The sequence below is a fragment of the Colius striatus genome, chromosome 1, assembly GCF_028858725.1.
Source record: "Colius striatus isolate bColStr4 chromosome 1, bColStr4.1.hap1, whole genome shotgun sequence".
Lineage (NCBI taxonomy): Eukaryota > Metazoa > Chordata > Aves > Coliiformes > Coliidae > Colius > Colius striatus.
In genome coordinates this window covers 134,847,629-134,875,052 of record NC_084759.1, presented here as the reverse complement: position 1 = coordinate 134,875,052, position 27,424 = coordinate 134,847,629, and the positions used below count along the sequence as shown (strand labels likewise).

Here is a 27,424-nt window from a genome sequence, read left to right as displayed (position 1 = left end):
GTCTGGGTAGTTTTAAGTATGTAAAATACACACAGAACTGGTGGCAAATAGCCCAATACTTTGTGGTGTGGTGACCTAGAGCTGTAGCAGCCAGATAGAAGTCTAAATAGATGACTTGTGAGCATGACTGTATATATCTCACGAAGCTCAGTAGACATCTCAAGAAATCTGTCAAAGGCCTCAGAGAATTGTCATTTTTAATTTTGATTTTTTTTTCCTCATGAAAATGTATTTAAGCTCATGGAAAGAGCTCACAAATTTGCATCAATATTTCTGAGTGTATTGGTGGAGAAAATGATTATTTTAATAGGAGAAACTAAATTTTATTGCACTAATTGAGCAATATTTCTTTAAATTTCATATTGTTTTTATTTTTAAAGTATTTATACATGCACAAAATGGTAACAGATTTTTTTCCTTATCTTTCCACTTTGTTGATACTGCTGTTTCAAGATGACTAGAAATGATTTATGTTTTTGGCTTAACCAGCGAACCAGAAAAAGAAATTTTTCACATGGCTCTATCAATGGCTTTTCTTAATATGAGACCCTTAATATCTCTGCTTCTGCTAGAAGGGAAATTCTGCTTGCTTTTTAAGTACTTACGTTAGCAGCACCAAGAAGTATCAAGGTAGGACCAAGCCCTATAGTATATATAGACCTGAGAATAACAGACACCAAAAAGGGTCGAATACCAACAGGCTTGGAGATGAAAAACAGCATTGCTGTAGAAAATGCCACTGCTATCCAAAGGAGGACTGAAAACAACGGAGACAGCGTGCCTGTGCAGGGAAGAAAGGGAGATTTGAAAAAGGCAGTTTTGGAGACTCCATTTTTCACCCAGAAACAGACCTAAAAGATCAATCCGTTTGCCAATATAGCTATATAACAAAAAGCGTGATTCATAGAATCATAGAATGGTAGGGGTTTCATGCATCACGACTGCTGACCACAACTTCCCCTAATTGCAGAAAGAGTTAGTCCTATTGTAGTAGTGTTGATTTTTGCACAGGTGATAATAAGAGCAGCTAATGAAACTTCCATTAAAATCTAAGGAGTGGTCAGAGACAAAACAGTTTACCCTTCTCCTGCAGAAAGCTACTAATCAGCTCCCTTCTGCTGGGATCATTAGGGCTCCTCCGGTCTAATTCCAGGATTGCTCAGCTACAAAAATAGCCGCTCCCCGGGGCGGCGCAGCTAGTGGCAGCGCTCTGCAGTGAGTGTCACCTCCCCATCCCCGGCGGCACGGAAGCTCCCTGCTTTTCGGCACAGCGGCTTTTCTTCTGAAGGGCTGCGGGTGCTCAGCGGGCGTCGCTGCCTCTGCACGGGAGCGGGGCGCTTGCCGCAGCGGGAGGCGGCCGCCGCGACTTTGGCAGGAGCAGGCGGCGGCAGCATCTGCATTGCTGGGAGCAGCTGAAGAGCTGCGCCTGTGTCCTGGGGAAGCAGCGGGTCCCGCGTCTCGCTGAGCTCCTGCGAGCCGCAGCCTTCAAGAGGCGGCCTCTGCAGCTCTGCAAGATGCTGGCTTCAGCTTTCCCCGAGCTTTCGAGCCATGCCCCTGTTTCCCCTGTCTGCTTAAAGCCCTGGAAACACACCATGTTGCTGTGATATAAAAAGCACATTCAGATCTCTGGGCACTGTCACACTTGTACACTGACTTCTATTGTTATCAGATGAACTGAGAGGTCAGCGATGGAGGTGAAAGGAATAGAAAATTTAGCTAGACTCACAATAGAAACCATGGTATCTATTTGGCAACAGATATGCAGCAAAGCAGCAGCAATGGATTAGAAAACAATGAGATGAGGCCTAAGCCTCAACATTCAGGTGGCATCTGAACTTTTCCAAAGTTCAGGAGTGTTTATGTCTTTGACAGGAGGTTCAAGGTCAGCTCTTTGAGTTTCTTGGCCAACAAGATTTGGAAACTTTTAATCCACCCTAAAATCTAACTTCCAAGTAGATCTGAAAGGTGAGGCCAAAGCACTCGGTGTTTCTTTAACCAATCATTTTTTCCTTCTTCCTTACAGCAGGTCAAATAATTTCAGATTGCAGGACCCACACCAGTAACGTGTGCAGACATGCACGCTGGGGGCATGGAGTCCTCAGCTGGAGCACAATTTCACTCTATGTCATATGATGTAAGAACTGCAGAAATCTACTGAAAGGCAGCATTCTTGGGATAATTAGATCAGTCCAGACACATCAGACATCTAAGTATGGGAGGGATTTACACAAGACAAAGAGGAAAAATGTGAGACAAACTCTGTGAGATCAGGTTTTGGTGGAAGGGGAGGCTGGAAGTAAGGAAGCTGCCTCATAACCTGCTAATCCCATTTGGCCACACGAATTGTTTACTGCTAGGGAATAGCTTTTGCTTTTACAGTCAATAGGAACTGGAATCCTGAAATACACTATAACTGAAATGACTGGATTACTGGGGCCACTTAAACTAATACTGTATAAATCTTCAGTTGAAAGTAAGTATTAATACCTACTGATTGCAGACCAGAGGATTTCCATGACTATAGATTATCCAAAATTTAGTACTTAAAAGGTTTATTTTTAACTCTTTTATTTCTCATCTCATCCTGCATGGGCCTCTAATGTGTGTGCACTCCGAGTGACTCTCCAGGCAGTTTACAAACAGGAAAAGACTAAGTACAGATGCTTCCCTTTCACATGGCACAGCCCTGAAGACTTTGCTACGGAAGGCTACAGTGATGCCTGTGCTGTGACCTGCAGAGACCACCCTGCAGGGTGAAAGGGTCTCCATGCCAATATATCTTAATCTGCTGCCTTTCTGTTTAACCAGCCAACAGGAATGTTTGCTGGTGCCAGCTCTGGTGTTTGTGAAAAGCACATGTATCTACTAGAAGCTGGACTGCTTCCACCAGTCCAGTTCACATGCCATCAGACAGGGGTGACTTTCAGTCACATTACTGGCTGGACTGGACATGAATCAAAGATCCAGGAGTGAATGGCTCTACTCCCATTACCAGTATTTGGAACTATTTAGTCTCCTTTATCCCAATTAAGCTTGTTTTGGATCCAAAGAGGCCTCCCGCTAGTCTCTTGCATTTATTCAATGAAATTTATTATTTACTGTATTTCCTGTGACATGCGCTGAAGAGAGACAGAATCATAGGTTTAAAGCATATTTTTATTTAATGCATTTATCCTCTGTAACAGTTACTATAAACAAAACAAGTCAAAAGCTAACACCCTAGTTTTCAAATCATTCTATTTCATTTGTTTTTAAGACTGCAAGTCATTCAATTTGGTCAGTTTTAAGGAATCTGTCCCTCTGCTGCCATGAATCCTTCAGCTCAGGAGCTATAACTGAATGTGTGCAGCACTGCCTGCAGTATGGCAATATGAGGAAAAAAAAAAAATTAGCTCAGATCATCTAGATAATCTTCAGCTTAGAAGCTATGTTCTGTCCATTTTACTTCATATTGCACGAGCCATGATCTGTGACACACAGATCAACTACCACGTTTCAGACAACATCTGGTACCTACTTAGAGGATACTAAATGGCTTCTGCAGATATAAGCATAACTGAAGATGTATTTTATGTAAGTGTTACCTTAGAATTGAAAGCATCTAAAATTAAAAGGAAAAATAAAACCAGACTCCACTTGCCTTCATCTCCATCATCTCCAAAGGGATAGAACAAAGCAACTGCTAAATTGATGAACACAGCAAGGTTGAAGGAAATGCTCCCCCAGAGAGAGATGTGTCTGGAGAACCAAAACAGGGCTGGATTATCTAGAAAGGGGAGAGGAGCAGCAATCAGTGAAACAAAAGCAGGCAGGAACTCAAAGAGTAATGGCCTCAAGGAAGTGAAAAAAATACCAATTAATGACAAAAATACACAATCTTTAAAACAAACTAAAATAGACAAATATTAAACACAGGTTTGCCACGTCTCAAGCAGAGCTTTAATCCAAAATACCAATACAGTTTATTATATATAAGAGTTTTGCCTCTGCTAAGATTTTTAGGACTGGATCTTTTGTGAAGGAATCTTTCCACCTGCCTCTGAAACCATAGCCTCCGTGAGTGCAGATAAAAAAAAATAGAGCAAACAAAGACATTTTAGCACTCTGCATACCAGTCAAGCAAGAGACCCAGACTGGGTCATCCAGATGGTCCATTTGGACCGAGTACACTGATGACATTATTCAGATAATGATGGAATAGGTGTGGTTTCAGAACTGTGGTATTTTCCCCACCTCTGTCAAAGTAAAGACATCTTCATCTGCTTCATCTAGCAGGTAAAATTTGGTCTCACTGAGATTTAGTTCTGTGAAAGCTGACTATTTCCTGCATGATCTTCAGATGTCCAAGGTTACCTGCTGAGAAACTCCTGCTTAAAAATTAAGACTCAAGTGAAGCCAGGATCTCCATATGTGAAGTGCTGTACAAATAAACAGAAATAGTCTATATCCCAAAGAACCAATAACCTAGTTAGAAAAGATTAAAAAGGGAAATAAGACAAAACAGAGATAAGATTTTGTGTCCAGAGTCACATAAATGACTCAGCAAAAAAGGCTAGGAACTAAGACCCAGGCAAGCACTTCATATATGTGACTGCACTACCATATGTTTCAATGAACATTTAAACCAACATTCTATGTGGAATAGTGTGAAGAAATCTGTAGCCAGAGAAGTTTATTTATTCAAACATTATATATTCCTATTAATTAGATTTTGAAGTACTGAGGACCTCTTCCAAGTATGCAGAGAACATTCCTGACTTGCCTGCACCCAGCTAACTTCTTATAAACAGCAGACTCCTTCAGCTGCATATGACTGTCTCAGGCTTTAGTCTAAATGGACTTTAATTGTGATTAGGTAAATATTCTGATTTCATTGTGTTAACCTTATGCTGTTGACTGCTGAGATTTAAGCATTTGGAGACAATGCAAATGTCATCTGTCCATTTAAGCAATACAGACTGCATGTTAACAGACACTTGGCTAAAGAGTGAACCTAGTCTCAAACTGTGTTATCTTTTCAAATGAAAAAAACACATGGAGACTTGCGGGCCATTCCACTGATGAAAGGAATTGAAGAATTTCTGTTCTGAATAAAAATAAAGCAATTTTCTTTGCTTATAGCATTAGACAGGTCTGGTCTATATAAGCGAAGGCTTGGGCTTTTTTATTTGTGTTTCTGAAGCACAAGCCACAGATACGATTTTGTTACCAGAGTAGTTTTTCTACAATATAGTGACAGACAATACAAATAGACTCTGCATATAGGGATTTTTTCTGGATTCATTTATTTTTTAAGTTCTACCTTGCTCAGTTTGTCACTACAGACAAATTCTTACATTGCCACCAAAGGAAGTGGACCTGGGCTGACAGGGCCCATGCTGAAGACTTACTATTGACTCTGAAAATTATAGTCTGGGAATTGACATTTATGAAAATTGCAACCAACATTCATGCTTCCATCACGTTAAGGATGCTATATTAAGCCATATTGCTTTAACTACCAAATTCCCTGCCTCTCTCTCCATAGATCCTATTCTTCATTTCCTTCCTAATCAATTGCATAATGCCGCTGTGAGCAGCTGAGGTGTGCCACCCCAATGCCATTTGCATTTTATCAGTGAATGAAGCGATCACTCTTGTGTATATATATTTATATATTTACATATATAAAATACAACTTTCTTCCTTATCCCTTAAGGCTACTGTAGATGTTTAATTAGTTTTCTGCTCCAGAAGCACAGGGTAGAATTGACAGTGGCTGAGCTGGCAGGAGCTTCTTGCCCTCAGGACATGGGCAGCAGCCTCATTCCTGATGGCCAGCAGCTGTAATGCCCAACAATGAACTAAACAAGAAACTTGGGGTACCTAGCCTTGCTTCAGTGCATCTCCTCTTTAGGCCTCCTCCCCACAATCACCTTGATTGTGCCTATCAGATCTGCAAGCAGCTTAAGGTGGTACAAATGTCTTTCCCAGTATCACAGACATATCCCAGTATGGGCTAACAGACTGGAGTGTACTGCAGCCTAGTCAAGCAAGGTTGACGTGAACTAGCAGAGAGGAATTGACTCCATGGGAGTCGGGCAGATTTAAAGCAGCTGAGGTTCTGGTGAGAGATGTTTTTAAGTGACTGACATTTACAAGTTTTTTTATTGGGCTTTTAGGAATCTGCAAACCTCAAATATGCAGCTACACATGTTTTTGTTAAATATTAGGGGCCTTGGCTTAATTAGGTGCAACTCTATTGAGTTTTGTAGAACTACACCCAGTTCATCCATCCCTCAGTTTAACTTTTGGAGTCCAAAACATCATCTTGAACACATTACTTATATTACTAACTGCTCCATATTATGCCTCTTTTATGGTGGCATGCAAGTGCCTCAGCTGACCTATACTCTACTGCCCTACACTCTCAAGCCCTGAGCAGTTTTTCCTGTTGCAGTATCAGAACAGAGAAAAATGTATTATTAAAATGAAAGTATCTGAAGGCTTAAAAGTAGGATTTTCACACAATTAAGCTATTTTTTTGAAATTGCAATACTTACTCCTGATTTTCTTTTGCCATTTCATCTCGTTGTACAGATCCTCTGTCTGTTGAAAAAAGTCATTGACTTTGCTTCCCTGTTCATCTCTCTCCGTTGTACTGAACACCCGACTCTTGGATTCCCGAGTGAGGAATTCACAAATATTTGGGACAGGGAAGACAATCTGTTCCATTGTTCTATCATGGCGAACAATCTATAAGTAAAATGCACATTTTTTTCAGGATCAGTGGCTTTCCAACCATTTTGTCATATCTTTTCTTGTTCATAGCTCCCCTTTTATTTATAAAGTAGTCTATAAATACTTTGAACATTATAATGAAGTTGAACCAATCAATTCCAAAACAAAGTAAAACTACTTTTCTATCTTCAAAAGCCTGTCAGAAAATAAGGTGGCAAATATACATCTCGGGCAAAACCTAGATCCAAACTTCCCCCAGATATAAAAAAAAAGTTCTAATTCAGAATGCTTCAGTGTTGCAATAAATTGAAATTAATCTCTCCCAGTAAACAATGCCAAAGTTCAGGGGCTTTCACTTCAGATTCACAAATTCTTTTGTCACCTTGAGAGCATTTCGATGATGAGATAAGTTTTGAAGGCGAACATGCAAAAATAGCATCTTGTTACTCAGACAGCACCCAGATCTTGTCAGTCTTTCTCTCCTTACTTGGCAAAACCCAAGGTTTTGCATTGTTTGTATTTCAGATGCTACTGAGTTATTGGTGAGTAAGCCAGATATTATTCTACCTCACCACACTGTCATCAAATTTGCTTCCTCATTCTAATCATGGACTCTGCATTACTAAAAATGCAGAAATGGGTAGAAAACTCGAGTCCTAGAACTATGTCTCTGTACAGCCACCAGTGGAAAAAAAAACACTGTCTGACTTTCAAATTAGACAAATGATACCCTGATATAGGGCAGCTGTATCTGAAATGCCACATGGGTGTAGGTCTGCTTTCAGAGAAAGACTAGTGAACATTTATTTGACATAGCAGCAACGTTAGGTTGTGTTTCACTTTTCCAGCCACAGTTCTGCATTAAAGAATCCTCCCTTCTCACTGTTAATTCATATTTAACCTGTGAACATACTAAAAAAACCACCCATTTCAAGTCATTTTTCAGAGTAATACAGTCAAGCACGTTTGCATTGGAGATGAAGGATAATTATGGCCATGTCTGCATGCGGGCATGTGCATTATATAAAATTTGAACAGGCAATTTTGAAGTGTCCTAAGTGTCCTAAGTTGTGTCTCAGGACTATGTGACTAGCAGCTAACTTGGTAGGGTGAGTGAAGGAAGCTGACAGGGACTGAAACAAAGGAGTAAGCTGCATGTTCTGCTCTGTAGACTGACATTTGAAAAGCCTTCCTGAGAACAGGGGCCTCCATATCTGCTCAAGGAACAGGTTTTGCAGCCATGAAGTCTCTGGAGATTTCAGAAACTACACCAGGAAAAAGCTACTGGCCACATCAAAGCACACCACAGTGCTTGTTTAAGCACTTACAATCTACTCAGATAACACAGCTGATAATTGCTAAGAGGCACCTCAGAAACTCACAAAGTATTAAAATATTTTAAGAGGACCACTGAGTTGTTCTCTGGACAACCACAGACATGGAACTTCCATCTATCCTGTGGTGGTATAATGTCACCAGTATCAGCCAAAAAGGACGGTCGGAAACAGAGAAAGACACAGCCATGGTCTGTTTTGATGGCAGCCAGGACAATATGGACCTACGGTGCTTTGATCAGGACTGCTCCCTACGCACAGCAGTTCAGGTCCAATGTTGGTGGGGCCTGGAAGCCCACTGAAGGTAAAAATATTGGCTCAGGTTCAGGCTGGGCCTGTGGGCAGCAATACTGTGCAGTTTTCATACACAGCCAATTTTGGACTTGATACCGCATTTCCAAGAGAGAAACAGATGCCTCTTCTTCCTGCAGCCTCTTGCAGCAGCTGCCTCTGCACCATAGAAATTCTCTTCCTTACAAAGTCACTAAGGACTAGAAAAACTACAGTTCCTAAATTCTATCTTCATGCTTATAATACCATGAAATATGTAAGAGCACAGGAACTGATATAAGAGTTAAGAACCTAAATACCTCCATGGATCTTGATCCAAATCCAATCTACAGCAGGAATAAAGTTTAAAACGGAGAATAGAACTGATGTACCAGACCAAGCCTTGGTCTTTAAAACAAGCCATACTGAATGTCTACACCACTTCAAAACCTCTTTGTACTCAAGCCAGACTTTTAATTTGATCAGCTAGCATTGCTGGCTTTGAAACTCATGATTATTTATTTGAATGATGTACCATACAAGTTTATTCTTTCATGACACAGCTACTATCCACAGTCGTTATTTCCCTAACAAAACATGTTTGGTAACACACAGGAGAGCTACTGTAAAATTACTATTTGGAGCTATACATATAGGTGCATTCCTTTTTCTTCCATTGACAAATGCATATTATAAAACCTTCTCATAAATAATGAACACCATTTGAATAAGCTTTGCTGTTCAGAAACTTAAAGAGGTGACAGACCATGCACACAATGCAAACTTGTCTCATATTCAATCTTCTAGTGAGCAATTCTTTACCTCTATCTGTGCTGTATGATTGGCATAATACCTCAAGGCTTCATCTCCTTCATCTGGATCTGACCCTGGCTTCAGCATCTGTTGCAATGTTTTATTGTGACGAGCCAACTAGAAAAAGAAAAAAAAAAATCTGATTTATGTCCTGCTGCTATGTTTTCAGCTTCATCATCTCCACTTAACTAACACAAATCTTCCTTCCTCCCACTCCCATATACTTACATGCTCAACCCAGTGGGGCTCTTTCCACAGATAACAACAAAAATGTAATTACTTGATAACAATAGAAATAATTTAGTCTTAAAAAGTCAGCAGCAAGTCTTCACCTGAGATTTATGTAAGGCAGCTTAGCCTGTAGCCTAGATGTTTTTTTGATGGCTTTTGACAAATGCCATAAAATTAGATTGAGTGCTTCTTTTCACTTAAGTTTATACATAACATTTGCATACTTTTGACTATGTAATTACAATTACATTTTCCCTGTCATTTCAAATGGATAAACTGTTCTTCAGCAGGTCAGTATTTCAGCACTGCCAAGATAATATATGTGACTATTTCAAAGGCAGTTGGACTGCAGTAGTGGGCAAATAAATTTGTAACCGCAGCGTTTATTTACACAGCACATGTGTGTGCAAGCACACACAAACATACAAATACCTATCTCCTACAAACTTATACTAATTGCATACTTATACAATGCATAAAATATATCTGTTCTTGTTGAACAGTAAATTTTTAAATGCTTTATAGCTGCACAGAGTTTAACATTGTGAATGTCAGACAATGCATTCATGATGTTCCTTAAGTCAGTGCAAAGACCTAATTACAAGGCATGAGGAAACACTACTAAAAATGCAATTTTTTCGTATATCATAGTAAGTCCTTTTCATTCAGAAAAGTGTTTCACCTATTTTAAGGTGGGGGGAATTGAGGCAAGAAAGGAAAGGATATCTTGCAGACGTAATCCATGTCTTAATGACTACACTGACATTACTACAATGCACTAAACAGAGACATTAGAAATGAGGCAGATACAGCACTTAAAATGACCCAGGCTTTCAAGCGCCACAGGTGGATTGGGACTGCACTACATGAAATAACACAGTATGATGAGAACTATAAAATAATTGCAAATCTAAAAAAGGGTGTCAGGGATCAAGTTGAAAATTAACAATGGATCCAAACAGATACTATAATAATGTAACCAGAAACATCTCACTCATTTCTAAGCTATTTGCCTGTCTCACCTTCTACTTTTTATCTAAGAAAGGGGCAATAGGTACATATGCAATTTACTGTATGTATTGAAGTTCCCCAGAATCTACTGATCAAATTTAATTTTCTTTATACAATTTTAGTAATTAAAAATGAACAACAAATACACTGTCCAAAGGAAGCAAATACCAGAAAGGAATATTCAGGAAGAATAAATGTACTTGCTACAACTTCCTCATGGACAGAAATCTGCATGGCCCTGACAGTAGAGCCCTGAGCCTCTTATAAAAGTGTCACAAGCAGATATTCAGGGAGATATGCAAAAAATCATATGGAGGACAACTGCAGAGCAATATTATTCCATCAAGAATAGATTCCTACTTTGAATAGTTACTTTTCATTATCTAGCAAATGTATGGATAGTCTCATTTCACGTGTTAATATCTTATGCATCTTCCACTTATTTTTAAGATTAAAAAGGTTATTTAAGACTATCTGGCTAGTTCTTCTCCTTCACACAAGCCATATAATCTGATCCCATCAGTAGTCTCTGCAGTATGCCTTCAACATCTGCTTAGCAGGACAACTTTAATTCATTTTCTAGAGGTCTTTTGTATTCCCCTCATTACATGCTCTGGCATCATGGAGAAAGAAGATGAGCTTGTGGAAACAAGGTAGCTACTGTTTAAACAGTATTACTATTTTTTGCCTTTCAGCTTTACTGAACGTCCCTCTGCTTCTGTACTTAGGAAATGGCAAGCAAGAGTGCCAAATTCACCCTCTCTATCGTTCATCATTCTGTACACTACTGTCATGTCCTCTCTTATTTGTCTCTTCTTTAAATTAAAACAATCCCTATCTTTCCCATCCCTCCTCAAACAGAAGACTCTCTGTGACTCAATTATTTTCCCTGGCCATCTCCAAATGCCCTTTACTTAAGCTATATCTTTTCTTTAAGATAGGAAGAAAAGAACTGACTAGACAGAATGCAATCACACCCTGCTTGGAGTGATGAATTAGGATAACCAGAAGCAAATATGTTCATCTTTTTTATCTTTATATCCCCTTTTTATCTTTATACAGAGGAACTTTGCCTGTATCTTGATCTTTTTTCCTCCAATGTCAACATTTAGGACTGTAAATTTTCCAATAAATGGCAAGTCAAGGATGTATGGATAGTTCTTCTCATATTAAAATTATGCCAGTTTGGAGAAAGAGACATGTATAGATTCAGAAATTTCCATTAGTACCACACACAAAAAAAAACCCATTAATATACTTTAATTTGTATACAGAATTGAAAATGTCATCTGTAAACCATAAGAAATCTCCAGGCATTGCTTCCTGATATGCTCTTAATTGTCCATAACTTTTACTGTAAAAGTATTTCTCAATAAATATCAGCAACAGAAATTCCCTTACCAGATGAACTAGAATGGAAAAATTATCTCAGATCTCTCGTGCTGTAATGGGACTGATGAGCAAAGTATAAACAGACTGCTAGTGATTTGAGACAGTGCTGAAGCAGTGCATGCTTTGCTATCAGGTGTCATGTAGCCACATACTTTGAAATAGTTCAGATTCCGCGATCTTTATTATATTTATTAGACTCTGCTTTCAGGCAGTGACTGTCTGGTGCTGATACGTGTAAAGAGCCTAGCACCACACAGCTGGGGCTTCCTCACACTAGCACTAGACAAAATGATCTTCTGCAGCTGCCGGCGAAGACACACTGGAAACAGCCAAGGCTTGCTGATTATGGCAGACTTCAGAGGAAAACCTACCCAAAGGTGTCAGCAACAGTTCTAGGCAATAAGCGCTCATAACCTCATTTCTGTCTGCTTCCCCATCTCTCTGTATCCACTTACCTTCAGCACTCTAGATCTTCATACAGTAACCCCAGGGCAAAGGGTCTACTTTCTGCTTGTGTTGCGTTCCTATGTGTGGTGGATTCTACTAAATTCACACAAAAATAAGTACTGCTAATATTTCTGTATTGTCACAGCTACATTAATGAAAGAATGGTGTGGACAGCAGTCTGTGAAAGCTCAGATCTGAGGTCCACAGTAAGACACAGAACAGCTTTGGAAATGCTATGTTATTTGGCAACTACAATGTTTTCTGAAGCTTTGCTTTCATGATCCTTCCTTCACCCTGTAATGATCTCAAAGGCCCACATGGACAAAGGGGACTATGTCAACAGACTCCTTGATCAGCTCAAAGCTTTTTGTGAGATCAAAGACACAACAATGAAAATAACAATGTAGTGACAAACTGTGAATCTAAAATATGGAAAGCTGACCCAAGCCTATAATACACCCTAGGTGACAGCCTGTAACTGGCTGTGCAAGCTATGAATGACATTTTTTTGTATTTAACTCATGTGATATAGTTAAAGTGTTACTTCTGAAAGTGCTGCACAAATCTCTTGGGGCAGCTGGAGGACAAGACACTGGATGGGCATGGTCAATAACAAGTATAATGAAAAGAATAGTCCCAAAAATGCACTGCAAGTGTAACTGATACAAAACATAACCATCTCTAGATTCTGAACTTGCAAAGAGCCCCAAAAAACTCACTTCTGAGAAGAAAACTCCCTCAGTCAGTCACTCATCCATGCCAGGGACAAAATTTTAAATGTCAATGCTGTATTTTACTGTGTATCAAGGCACATAGGGACAAGGAGGCAGTATTGTACAATGGAACAGTGATTTCCAAAAGAGAGATGTGTAAGGCAATAGCTTGAATAAAGATCATTTGGCTTTTGGTTCCTGAGGATGGACTGTTGTTCATCTTGAATGATTGTTACTTAAAAAATTTGGAAAACATTGTAATAAAGCATCAGTACAAAATGTGAAAGATTGAGGACACACCAAGAACGCTGAAGACATTAATAAAGAAACAGTAGAGATAAATGACAGAATTACAAGTAATACTCAGTCTAAACTCCTCAAACAACATGATTATAAAATTGGATCAGCTAGGCATCTGGGATTCCATGTATAATCTGCAGCATGGAAAAACCACAGCAGACCAATCTTCTGCAATTAACAGTATGCAGTTAAAAAGGTTTCCTGCAACCTTTTTATTTTAAAATCAAAACTTCCTTGAGAAAAAAAAAATGCATTTATTTAAACATTCTCAAAGAAAAAAGTGATTTAAAGCTGCAAACATTCATGTCATCAGTCTGTTAATAATTCATTGATTTGGAATACTAGATTGGCTTGCCAATGTAAGCGTGTGTGTAAAAATTGCTGGGAAAAGACAAAGTAATTCTTCACTTTTCATTCCCTCTGTAAACCACAGACATCTTCTGTATTTTTGCAAGACAGTGTCAGTCCTTGGTTGGAACTTGTAAACTGTATGAGTTTCCTCCATAGCCCAGTCCTCATCAGAGGCATGAGGTCTAACTCAGTACACAGCTGAGATGGTTGTCAAAATTCCTGCCCATTTCACCAGGCTTTGCTTTGGGCCCAAAAAGAGGTCAGGAGTCTGAGAAACACAAGCTAGAAACAGCAGCCTAAGAAGACCCAAATTCTGTGAGAGCTACTTCAGTCTCTAGTGTTTAGAGACTGCCAAACCTGGGAGGGTAAAGATGACTTTTTAAAGACCAGAATCATATAAAGGGATCAAAAGGAGTGAGGATTAGTGTCCTGTAAGAAACCAGAGATTTCACAGAAGAGCCATTTCGCTGGCAAATTGTCAAACGTGTTAAACTGATTTTCTAGAAAAGGCTGTTGAAGCATTACTATAAACTCTGGATAACTGTCCGAGAACCACAAATAAAGACACAAATAGTTTCCGCACCTTTAAACCCTTTATGCTTACAGTATTACTCTTAAGTATTATACACATCTGAAAGAATAGAAACAAAAATATTAAAAGTATTGGTAAGCTTGTCACAAATTCTCTCGTGTTTCTTCTGAAAGTTCTAAGGCTGTTATCTGGTGGGGGAAGATACCTGGCACACAGGCACACCTGATAGGGGTAGGGCACTGGGTCAGGCAGCATTTGGGAACATTCTGGGGTCTGGGGGACATTTTCAGGAGGGAACTTGATGTGTGGTGCGCTTCGGAACTATAGCACTGCTCAGTGCCTGCTCTGCCCTTACCCCGTGCCCCAGCTGCACATCACTAGCCAATCCTCTAGAGTGCCAGTCATCCTTATCTAGCGTGTCAGACCAGAGACCACTATACAGTTCTGGAAGTTCATGAATGGAAGACAGCAGGTAAAGTGAAGGAAGAGCTGTTTGTACAGACCTGATGCCCATTGCATGACATCTTATAGATCTGCTGTAAATTACCTTCATCCCTACCCTGTCAAGCAGTGTGGGCTGCCAGCCCAAAGGCCAGTGGTCTTTCACGAGGGAGAAATGAGACAAAATAGGACTTGCAGCAACAGCAGAATAATTGCATCTGTTCCGATTAGTTTCACCTTGCTGTGCAAACAGACTTATGCAGCTGGGGCTCATTTACAGCCACAAGCTTTTCCTCTTTTTCCCCTTCAATTCTTTGTCTCTCAGAGCCAGTCAGTCTGAGATCTGGCACCACTGAACCCTCTCACAAGGGGAAACCCCAGTCATTTCACTGAATGCTTCATTTTCTGATTAGAGAGCAAGATAGGGTAAAAAAGCTTCCTGACAAGAAAAAACCCAAGGACCGAGAAGCAACAGTAAAGAGAAAGTCAAGGAAGTAGCAAATAGGATGGGTGAGAAACAGGAGACAAAAATGAGATCTTCTTCCCTGGCGTGCCAGACCAGTTCCCTACCCAGGGCAAATGAGAACACTTCTATCCCACCAGTAAACAAGGAGAAAGAAAGAAAAAAGCAAATGTCATCTTAACCATAACTGTGCAAAATTTTTATTCCAACCGGCTGTACTAACAGTAATAACAACTTCTCAACTCCCCATGTTCCAATCAAAACTGAATGGTGCTTTCTGCAATACACAGGGCAACTTCCTTTCCAGAAGTCATTACAGTTTTATAGAGCGGCACCTTTGCACTCTACCACAAAGCAATCTGTTAACAAACATTAGGAACAGCAGGGATGGAGCAATGGGAGACTCTCAAATCAAGTATTCATTGATTTCATTTAGATGATTACACTGTACAGAGCAACCAAAAGGGTTTAGAGTTAATCTTCCCTTGATGACTTGCAGTACACAAGCACAGCCCTGGGTGGTCCAGACATTTTGGATTCTGTTGCTGGGTCTTCTATGGCCTCATGTAACCTCTGAGATACCACCTCTCCTCCCCAGCCTCCATGTGGTGTACACTACAAATTGTGGATAATAGTGATCTACCTCACAAGGAAGGAAGAAATAAAACACCTCGACGTTATCACATAAGAGAAACCACCACAGTTGAGTGATCTCTATCACTATTACGTCTGCAGCCACCACAGTATTTTTTTTTTCACCACAGTTTTGCTAGTTTTATCCTTGGTGAAAGCCAGCAGAAGACAAAATGACTTGCTAGTATTTCAATGAGCTTTATTTCCATCTGCCTTCTTTTCAGTTTCTTTCTCGGACAAAGCTTACTTGAAAAAAAACTATGTGTGTGGAAAGTTTAGGTCAGATAAAATGTGTTGCAACAAAATAAAATTAATTTAAGGGGAGAGGGTGTGAAACTTCTCTGCAGGCTACGTGTTAATTTTCATGGGCAGCTGTGTCTACATGAGCCAATTTGGACAAATACATACATTGGTCATTTTTATTTTTTGGTGTACGCTGACCATACTGAACATAGAATGTAGACAGAAGTATTCAATTCAGAATGTTCCAACAGGGTGGCACAACTGCACTTGTAGACTGTCTCCTACCATTATTGAAAGAAAATCTTTGGAGAGTACAGAATGGAAGGAAATAAGATGATGAAAGTGTCAGGCGTGATTATAGAAAGATAACAAGAAAGTTTAATGGAAAAGGAAGAAAAAGAGCAGAGTTACTGAATCTAGTCATCTCCATAGCACAACAAGGAAGAAGATCCCTGCCGCACACAACTTCTTTGAAAGGCATATAAAACATTGCACCTAAAGACAGACCTTGTACAGACTCAGTCTGAGAAAGATCAAAACCAGCAACAGACCAGCAAGCATATAGATCCCAAATCCACACAGCAAGAGAAATGTTCACCCAAAAAAGCCACCAACACTTCATATACATAAACTTGAGATAAGGGAGCTGTGAATGGCATACCATTTTCAGGAACTTTCAACATCCTTTTGCTATCAAGCAAGCACTTTACTTTCTAAGTTTCTCATATCCAGAACAGTGATTCTCTGCAAAAGCACTGTCTACTGCCTTCTAATATGTGGCTTCTAAAGAAAATGAAGGTTAGCACAAACAAAAGGAGGAACTGCTTGCAACTTATTTTGGGGACAATGTGGTGGGAGGAACCACATCTTGAAGACTTCAAGTCTTACAGTATAGACATATTTCCTTCTGTAAGCTGTAAGACTAGAAGACATTGACTGTCAGCCAACCTCCCTTCCTCTGGCACCAAGAGCAGAGCAGAAAGTAACTCACAGGTTGATACGTCCAGAATGGGCTCATTCTCTTCTCCAGAGTCTACCCAAACTACATGGAAACCACCTCTGTCTCTGAGCTGAAATGTGACACTTGCATTGCTGCCCCCCTCCTCCTGTTTTCCCATATTTAAGTCTCATCTCATACATTTACAGTGTAATGCCATATGTCTTTTACACACTGTGGCAGTTCACTACAATATAACCATCAGCTCGGCTACATGCAGGTATGGCTTGGAAGACGGCCTCTGTACATACACTGCACTGGTAGAGGCTGCGATAAGCCATCTACCAATCTTCAATGGAGCACATTAAAGAGGCTTAAGTTCACAATACTTGATTCAAGCATTGGAGTATGGCCATTATGCAGTCCTGCATGGTGGACATGCATTTCCTAATCTCTGTAGGGGTCTGATGCATCTACTTTGTGAGGTACAAACCAGAGCAGCTACCGAGTGTGGAGGCCGACAGGAACTGAGAGGTGTCTCCCTTTAAATAAATACAGTGGTGATATTTTCCAGCTTTTTCAATGATGCTGTTGAATGTCTGCCTCATCTTCCAATTAGTAGAGGACAATACCTTTAAAAAATATAATTTGGGGTCATAGGAACAGAGAGAAAAGAGAGCAAAATGGTAAGTTGCTCTTTCCAACTCTGTATTATGCCTAGTGTCCTCAGGAGAGCACTTTCACCTGGCACCTAACAGTTTCCAGAGGGCAAGAAAAAGGGTGAAAGTTTAATCTGTCTCCTCATCTTACATTCACAAATAATGCTGCTTTACCCATCTAAGTAGCAGATAAATGGTGCCCAGCTGACAGACTCATAGAAAAAAAGAGTCTGGAAAGACTAACTTCATTTAAGGCTACAATAGATCATCATTCATAAAACAAACTATGAAAATCCTTGCCCACACACAATGGCAGAGAAACCATTTCTTTAACTTCAGGCTGATTAGATGATTATCTGTGTGCAGATCTGAAAGTGTTCTACTGCTGTAAAATACTGGTGGACGTAAGTAACTGTACACCTCATTTTTGGTGCAGAAAAGTATAATCAGCTGTTAAAATTAAATTTCACAACTGGACATTTTTAATCAGTAATTCTTACAGCTGCCTCAGAAAAAGTGCAAGGTGGACCTCATTTTCAGTTTTCTGCACTGTGTTAAACAAGTGAAATAAAGAGCTCTGCCTATTTGATTACAAATTCAGACCTTGTCTACTCTAGAAAACCCTATGATGACTGAGATACCTAATTAAATTGTTACATCAGAGGAGATGAGAGTTAAAACTGAACAACTGTGAGGAACAGACATATTATGACATTGTTTAATGCTCCTTATTTTTGTTAACCTACAATTACTTCAGTGAGTACTGAACAATCAAGTGGGACAAAAAAGTATGTCTTTGTTAGAGAAGATGTCCCCCCTGTTTTTAATTAAGGTGTAGGATTTCACAATGCACATATCTGAGGTCTATTAGAATTGCTCTGATAATATTAAGTAAGACCAGACTTCACTTTCATGGTATTTCCAAGGTTACCCTCAGTTCTCCTCAAAACAAACAAAGCAAGTTCCTCCTAGATTAGAGTAAAATGGTTTAGTTCAGCTTCAGATCTAAGAAAAAGTGCACTTTGGTTCACTTGAAGGTCACTTCTAATGGAAAAGCCCCAGCTCTGCTTCCAGAGGAAGCCTTCACTACAGCAGACTACTAGAAACTCAATACTTTGTGAAAAATCTCCATTTATTAATAAGGGGAGTTTGCTGCAATCTGAATGAATTAAGTAGTTATGTTATATATATTTCTGAGCAGACAAATGTACACACTGCAGCTGAGGGTAACTGAAAGAGCGGTCTACTTTAAAGAGTGACTTTGCAAAGATGGCACTGTGTGGTCCCACATTTATTGTCTCTCAATGGCTTCTGGATTGAGTTTACTCAATTTACAAGTAAAATGATCTTTAATTCTATTAATGCTCCTCCATGTAATTTCAATCAAAAAGCTTTAAAGTCAAGTCATTCTCCTTTTCATCCATATATCATCATTCTTACTGAAAACTTTGCATGCCAAATGCGAGGAGCTCGAGAGTAAGAGTACAGTTTGAGAGAAACAGGTCAAGTTCTTTAACAGCGTAAATCCGTGTTGCTTGCTTGTTTTCATTGAAGACACTTCCACGTAGGTCAGCTGAAGATATGGCTATATTAAGACCCATTCTTGAAGTGGGAAACTAAGAAACCACCCTGCTGATGATGCAGAACCAAAGGAGAATGAAAGTTCATTCCCAGTCCATGTTGCTTCAGATAGCAATAAAAAGGTAGCACATGTTTATTGCTAACACAGGACTGCAAATACAGCCAGAGAGCAGAGAGTATCTTAAAGAGTATGTCATTGTCCCACAGCCAATTTTCAGAGTAAAACCACAGACTAATGCAGAGATTTCACAATGCAGATATTTGAAAAAGAAAGGATATTTCTTCTGGTGTAACATTTGGGCCCTGACACTAATACAACGTATTTCCCAATGACAAAAAAAATCTTGTAAACCACAAAACAAAAGTACATAGGATTACAGAAGTTAAAGACAGAAGAAGAATACCACAAAGCAGAAATATTAAGGCCACCTGTGCACTAGTGAAATGCACAGTTGCCACAGACAAACAGGATATATCTGTCATTAATATTACATGTAATAAAACACACACTTATGTATAATAGACACTTGGTTTTACTCGAGAGAAGCAGAACCAGGAAAATTAAAATAAGACAAAACCTTGGTGGCCAGTCTACAGCAAAAAGTTTTAGCATAAATCCTAGCAGTTCTTAGCAGTCTAAGTCAACAGGACAGCAGAGGGAAAACAGAGGTCCCCATGCAGATCCCTGTCAAAGTCAGGACAGGATCCTGAGGTGATTGCTTCCAAGGAGAAGGGGAGAGAAAGAAAACATTGAAGGACAAGTTGCCAGGGTTTTAACCTGAGACCTAACAGCAGCCACAGACATTGGTTTAATCTTTCAGGTGCTCATTAGTGTCAAGCCTTTGTGGCACACTCCATACTGCCTCTCCATACCGTAGCTGGCTGAAGGTAGAGTTATAGAGCATCCTAATGAGCTGCAAGGAGGGTGATGTGTGTCTTGGCAATCTAAGTGTAAATTCCTTGCAACAGCTTCTGACTCTGCTGACATTTAATTAGCCCATGTCATTTTGATGCCTTAGCCTGTCTCATCAAGATGATAACTACAAAACAACATGTGGAGCATAAAAGTTCTATGAGAAGTTTCAGGTCTGGCAGCCAAGGATATGAGTCCCCTGACAGTCATGGTTCCTGGGACTGGTCCCTATTAGCTCTTTCTTTTGGCATTGCCAAGAGCAAGAGCTTCTCTGTTAAGAAGAGAGAAACAACAACAACAAAACCCACTCCAAAAATGCAAGCCTCAGCAAAGTCTTGCAAAAAATCATTTAGTTCAAAAAATTCTACCCGTTCTGCAGAAAGGGAGCATCCTTACTGCACAAACTTGCGCTAGTCATCCTGAAGGACAGTTTTATCCTGAAGGATAGATTTGACCATCTTCTAGTCTCAACATGTAGTTCTGTTTATTTAAGTACATATAGTATTTTCCTCCATTTGCCATCAGGGACGACTTGGAACGGCTTGGGATGACCCAAGTAATACCTGCCAGTTGCTGCTTGCTTACCTCAGATGCAAAATTTGAGAATTGCTACACAAAATGTGACTGAACTATATTTGCACTTCTTGGACTAACGGGCAAAGCTCTGGTTTGGAGCAAGGCATCTGCCTGAGGCAGAGAATGAGCAAAAAGATGTCTGCAAATTTTAAAATTCATTAAACCAGTGTGGTGGTCAGATCTCAGCTCTTATGGAGCTAGAGCTGAAAGCTGATTTCCAACTGGATAAAGATAACCCTGCCTTTTAGAGTAAACGACTCTGGTAACTCTCAGCTCCCATAAGGAATAGGCGATCTCCTTTAGGGAAATGTTTTGGGGCAGTAACATCAACACCACCATCAAGGGTGAAGGTATTCTTGCAAGACTTTTCCACTTGGCTTCCATGCATCTCTTTTCCATAGTATAACACTATTGACTGAGCCAGTTAATGCCCACTGCAGACTACTGGAGATTGTAATTTATTCCACTCGTTCCCTATCCTAAATAGCTTTCCAAGTATTTCATTGTTGTGGCATAGAGATGGATAATATTAAATAATTAATTTCTGTCCTCTTCAACAATTCTTTTTAAACAGTCAAATTTCCCCTCAAATGTCCCCCTGACTACAGTCACATGTCATGCAGAATGCTGGGGTTTTTTTGCCTGGGACAACACAGCTAGTTCAGAAATCTTTGGATTCTCATACCAAAGGACAAATTACATGCAGTGATCCTGTCTCACATTTGAAGGCACACATTCACAATGTTACATTTCATGTTCACCACACACCAAACCATGGAAAATCTGCACCAATCATTTTAAGCAAGCTCTTGCCATGGAATCCCTTGATTGAGATGGACCTGCTTTAGCAGGGAGGTTGGACTAGATGATCTCTAGAGGTCCCTTTCAACCTCTACCATTCTGTGATTCTGTCATTTTATGAAAATTCTTCTTGCCTTAACAATCCATAATATTGGCAGCACACAAAAGATTATTTGAAAAACATAGGTTAGCACGATCTCTTCAAAAGACTCATAAAGTACTAATATGTTCAGTGATTATGCACTTCTCAACTGTACTACCCAATAAATGCCAATTTTCCTCATAAAGAGGAAATTTCCTCGTAAAGTAGGTGGGATCAATGGAGCATAGAAGGAAACTCAATGTAGCAGTCAAAGGAAAGTACACGGGATGAAGCAAGATGTATTCCCTTCCCATGGGAGATAATGCCTTGCTGTCTATATTTGCTTCTGGATTGGTGTCTTTACCTGTAACATTGGGTAATACCATCTACTTTAAGAGAGGGGGAAACAAAATTAACAAAAGTTTTTAATTGCTGCAAAATCCTATAAAAGGAAGATCAATCCTTAGAAAATTTATGAAATCACTATTGTCATGGATTTGTTCTGCTGTAGCATATCAAGTCCCAGAATCATGTAGTTCTAGGCACAGCACTTATGTGGAAAATAAAGGTGGTCCCAGCCTTGCCATACTCAAACACAACAAGAGACACAGAATGACATGCTAAACAGAAACTTACAGAAACAGTGTCTTTGAGCTTCTTAGAATTTTACATATTTGGATAGCTAAATTTTTTTAAACTGCCTTTAGTGTCTCCTAAATGAACGCATCATATCCTAGTCTCTTCAAACCAGCCCTATTTCAAACATCAAAACCAGTAACTTCTAAAAAATACCATCTACTGTATCCCTACTCCCAAACTACAAATCCATGCCATTAATTACTACCATTTTAGTCGCCTAGTTAGCAAATACTCTTCACGCAACACATTGCATGAAGAAAACATAGTAATAAGACTTCAGTTGGATCAAGCTTGCCAGGTTTGATAAGGCAATCTCGATTCTACTATTAATATCTTAAATACATAAGACTGAATGACTTATTTTGCTCAGCCCATTTAAAATTAGCACCAGACAGGCAGGAGTATGACTAACTCATGATGTTCAGGTGCTACAGTATGTTTAGCAATACCTGCAGAACCTTACAATCCAAATCCTATCTCTTTTCCCTTGATTTATTTTAAGAAGTTATAAATGGAAGAACATTTCCCACTGTGTAAGTCTATCAGAAGACAGTCTCCTTCAAGTCTGTGCTCATCTATGCTGTATGTCTACACTGATATCAAGCAGTGTTAATTTTTTCTAACCTTATGGGGTAGAGGAAATAATTTTTCAAAAGTCTTGATGCTGCCAGGAAATTGTATAAGTAGTTTTAGTACTCCATTGGATTTAAATAAATCTTTAGCTTAACCTTATTAAAGAATTCAACAATCTTCTATTTACCTGGAAGTTACAAAGTTATTGTGGATTCCAAGACTCATCGTCTCTTTCTAGCAAGGCATTTAAACATCCTTTTAAAACTGAGCAGCTAAGTAAATATTCCCCTAGTCTGAGAACACAGAACATGCATCATTAATGGAGTGCATCACAATCATGACACACTGGATCAGTACTCCTATACTCCTGCAACAGCTTTGTGAACCAGGTGGAGGAAGTCACAAGGCATTGCAAATTTGAAAATTTTGTTGTGGAATTACAATTTTCTTCCCCGCTCCTTACTCATTCACATCCTCTTAGACCAAGGATATGTCTACACAGTTCTACAGGCAGATGAAAGTGCATTTTTCCCATGCTGCAAGCTCTGTAAGGCTATTTCAAGTTCTTCTGAGCCTCATGAATGGTACCCCTGCTGAAAGGTAGAAGTGTAATAGCTTGGGCTTCATGCCTGATTTAGGCAGTTTGCATCTAGCTGAAAAACACAGAGAAACACTCCAAAGTATTTTCTTTTAACAGAAGCACATGGATGCAAACTACAGGAGCCTGTGGTTATAATCAGTGCCTTACCTTACTTCATATAAATGTAAAGGAGTGATAAAACTCACAGAAACACTACTAACTCCAAGAAAGCTTTATTTGTTGTTTAGAAACTACTGAAATGCTTTGTTAGAACTAATAGGTAGCAAGCTCAAGCAATCATCTGAAAAGCCAGTGGATTTCCTCAGTCTTTTATGTTTTCTTTTTTCTTTTGGGATAGCCATTAACAAGCTTGATTCTCCCGCACTAAAGCTTCTGTACATAAGAAATGAGTTAAATATGAAACTTTTTGTGCTACTATGTCAAAAGCTTTCGTAATCTTTACAGGGACATCACATCAAGATGAAATATCTTTGTGGACAGTCTTACTGACTTTGCAAAACAAAGTGTAGCCTGCTTTAACATGATCTTTTAAAAGGACAGCAATAAAAATACCACACCAATTTAGTTTAACTGAGGCTTGAAAAAAAGTGGTATAAGAACGGATGGAACTATCCGTAACACACCACTGGCATTCATCCAAAGGAAATTTGTAGGAAATTAGCAATGTCACATTCCAGGCTCGGCTCTGAGCATGACATTTGAACAAGACAAAGAAAATGGAATCTCCTCCATGGATTTTCAAGAGAATGGTGAATGCTTTCTATCTAGCAATAACAACTTTATTTGTCCAGGATGTGACCTCAAGCGTGAGTTTGTGTTGCTTCTCCACAAGCAGCTGTAGAGAGCTGTGTCTGAAAGGAGACCCTACCCCAATGCCAAACTGCAGAGTAGGGATGCAGCTCAGGGTAGTTCCTCACTGACAAGCAAGTTCTGCTTTCTCTCAGTGGTGCTCCCTTCTCCTCTCTGCTCATAATACTTTGAACAGGAACAGTGAGGAGGAGTAGTGTCCAGACAGTCTGGAGTCAGTGCAGGTGAGACAGCACAGCTATGGCACGTGGGAGGCTAGAGGGACATGAGGAAATAAAGGAAAGAGAGGGCAGAGAAACATGTGGAAGGGACATGATAGCTGTCATGATGTGACATATTTAGTCAGCATCTTATCATCATGTCACATGCTGCTGTGCCCACATATCTTTTTATGTATGTGTGTGTTATGTACAAGTGTGCACATGCACTTGTTCATGTATCCCTGCATAAGGATTTGGGGTAGGGTCTGGAAGGTTCTAAAGGAGATTCAGTAGCAGAAATTTCAGTCTTGCTGGTGACATATTCTTAACTTTCTATGCACTGTGGGTCACACATTTAAAAGAAAGTCTTTTGCTTCTGGTAAAATCAACCACAGAAAGGGCAAGGAAGGATGTAGTGGTGGCAAAATGCAGAACCTACCATCACCCTGAAGACTGCAACGACAAAAACTGAAAGTCTGAGCTCCCCAAAATAAACTGTCTGTGTTTGAGGGCTGTAACGGCAAAAAGAGGAACTCATGGTCTTGATTCTGCTCTTATGGAAGGACCAAAAAGCTGTAACTAGAGCAAGCAGTCACAAGGAAATGTCAGGAAAGTGACTAATGAGCTAGCCTGCTTGTACAAAAAAAAAAAAAAAAAAAAGTCAGGTGAACTGTGAAACTGTAAGGAGCAGAGTAAAGAAATGTCATGTAAACCAGATCAGCTAAGCCAAATGCAAGGCCCAGGCACCAAAAAGCCACTTTGACACAGCAAGGCATAAGAGGGTGTTAGGAGAATGGAGACAGGAAAAGAACCTGGCAACAATGGCCTTACTGAGGAGGGACCATGTTCGTATCCTGCCCATCCCAGAACAACCAAAAGGGCACACATGGAAAGAGTTTGGGGTCAAAGATCATCAGTTGTGTGCCAAGAATCATAGCTTTTCATCAGTGGAGGATAGAGAAAGGCCCCAAATTGCCTGTCCTTCCATTGCTTTGTTTTGATATGAGGCTTGACATGGGTGCAAAGCTATTGTAAACACACACACGCTGTGTTACAGAAATGCAAGAAAAAGAAAACAGTCCCTCTTTTGTAAAAAGGTGGATATTTTTACAGCATAGAGCCAATCATGCCACTTAACTGCACAGAACAGGAAGAATCTCAGTAAATTGCTGTAAAAATATCCAGTCTTATGCAGCCAAATGCCAACTACAGGTCAGGCATTTGGAATAGCTGTGGAGCACCATCATAGACTTCTCTAGCGTCCTGAATATGTATCTAGGGATGGTGCTTAATCTACAGTTAGCTAGTGTACCCTTGATAGTGACTTCTTTTGTAAAATGATCTCAGCAGTCACTTCATATATAGTTTTAGGCCTATATTCTACTCACCAAAACTTATTTTCTGTTGTCATAAACCCTATTAAGTCCTTTATCAAAAACTGTAGGCATAAGACATAAAACACCAACATTTGAATTTGGCAAGCATTTAGATTTTCATTAAAAGCATACATACATGGAGTAAGTAGTCATACAAGGTAAGGAGCTACAGAAGCTTTCTAAAAATTCTATCCTCTTCAATGAGTATCTTTTATACAGTCCTACATAAAGCACAAGAGTCAAACATGATCAATCGCAACAACATAATAACAAGATGTACTTATTTAAATGTGATCAGTAATTGTTTTGGCATTCTTTGCTTGAAAGAAACATTGCATAATACTACTGTAACCTTAGATCACTTTCTTTTCTTTTTCCATTGAGTATTCAATTCCTAACAACCTTAATAAGCATACTGAATGTAGAACACTCCCCCTATACCCATCTGTTTATTTCTACTTACTAAGTAAAAACATTTTTTAAAGATTTGGCCCTTGCGTGTAAGGCCAAATGCTATAATTTATGATACAATAAAAAAATGTGGTCTTTACCTTTTTAATTTAAAAACTCTTTTCAATACTGTTAGTACAATAGAAAAATTAACTATTTTTGATACCAACTCATTAAATACAAATCTTCCATACACATTCTACCTTTATCAGTAGAGAAGCAAAAGTTATCAGAAAAAGTTTGAGAGCGCTACAACATAATTCAAAAAGAGAAAACAGTAAAAAGGCCCAATTATTCTTATTGGCTAGCTAGTTTATCTAAAATAATAGGAATCTTCTCAATTCAAGTTCACTAGGCATCACGCCTAAAGCTGCTACTTAAAATGCACCAATAATGATAGCTTGATTTATGATTAAATGAGTTGTTAACGTTAGAGGACAACAAAGGTAAATGGACATTAACTGGTTTTGCTCTACAATATTATTCCACATGAAGAGAGCCCACCAAATCCCACAGAGTGCCTAAGCATCCGGTGAGACTGCTTGCTTGTCTTGCTCTGAGCAATTTTCCAGATAAAGTCATCACGTTGTACGCAAATGACAGCCAGGAAAAAAAACCCCTTTTTGATCATACAGGTTTTGTGTGGGGTTTAACCGTCTAACACTTTTCTGGAAGCAGTCACACAATAAATAAGACATACCTGATGTGCTAAAATAAAGATATTATGGCCAACATCTTTTGGGGAGATGCCATCATCTCCATTCTCCTCCTCATGGTCACATTCAAGGCCTTGGTTATAAGCATTCTTCATCACATCCACCTGTAATACAAACCCAAACAGGAAGAGATTAAATAAATGTCATTCTTGGGGAAAAAAGAGTAATCACACTATGTTTGAATACACTTGCTTTGTTCAGCTCAAGCCTGGATGGGTGCCCTGCAGTTCTGCAAGAAGAGCAAGCAGTCTGAGAAGCACTTTCTGAATGAAGAAAAGCTTCAATTTACAGAGCTCCAAACTGCTACATTTCTCATCAGCAAAACTGCAATCACAAGAAAGGAACAGGAATGCTGAGCCTTTGTGAGCAGGTATTTTCACAAATGCTCATAAAAACTGATCTACTGATTCCAAAGTATTCAAAAGCCTCTTACAGAACCAACGTGGGGACAATCCGTCACTCCTCATGCAGGTCCTGATCCTGCAGTTGTACCTTATTGTGATAACATGCCACCTCAGCGATGATGCCCTGAAGCCAGCAGAATACTGGGCTCTGCCTAAGGGCCCACAGAGCTCCCCACAAAACAGATTTTTTAGTCACTGCTGTTACATGGTCAATT

General features: G+C 39.5%; 1 protein-coding gene across 5 annotated transcripts in view; it reads right to left on the bottom strand.

Annotated features, from left to right (window-relative positions):
* The window catches only part of ITPR2 (inositol 1,4,5-trisphosphate receptor type 2), a 262,685-nt gene that overhangs the window by 40,429 nt on the left and 194,832 nt on the right, over window positions 1-27,424 (bottom strand). For all 5 annotated transcript variants that reach the window (XM_062008731.1, XM_062008738.1, XM_062008748.1 and 2 more), the window contains 5 exons: window positions 26,790-26,909; window positions 9,147-9,254; window positions 6,543-6,735; window positions 3,641-3,766; window positions 606-781 (listed from right to left, as the gene is read on the bottom strand). In XM_062008731.1, coding sequence (XP_061864715.1) covers window positions 606-781; window positions 3,641-3,766; window positions 6,543-6,735; window positions 9,147-9,254; window positions 26,790-26,909 — 723 coding nt within the window. The remainder of the gene's footprint in view (window positions 1-605; window positions 782-3,640; window positions 3,767-6,542; window positions 6,736-9,146; window positions 9,255-26,789; window positions 26,910-27,424) is intronic.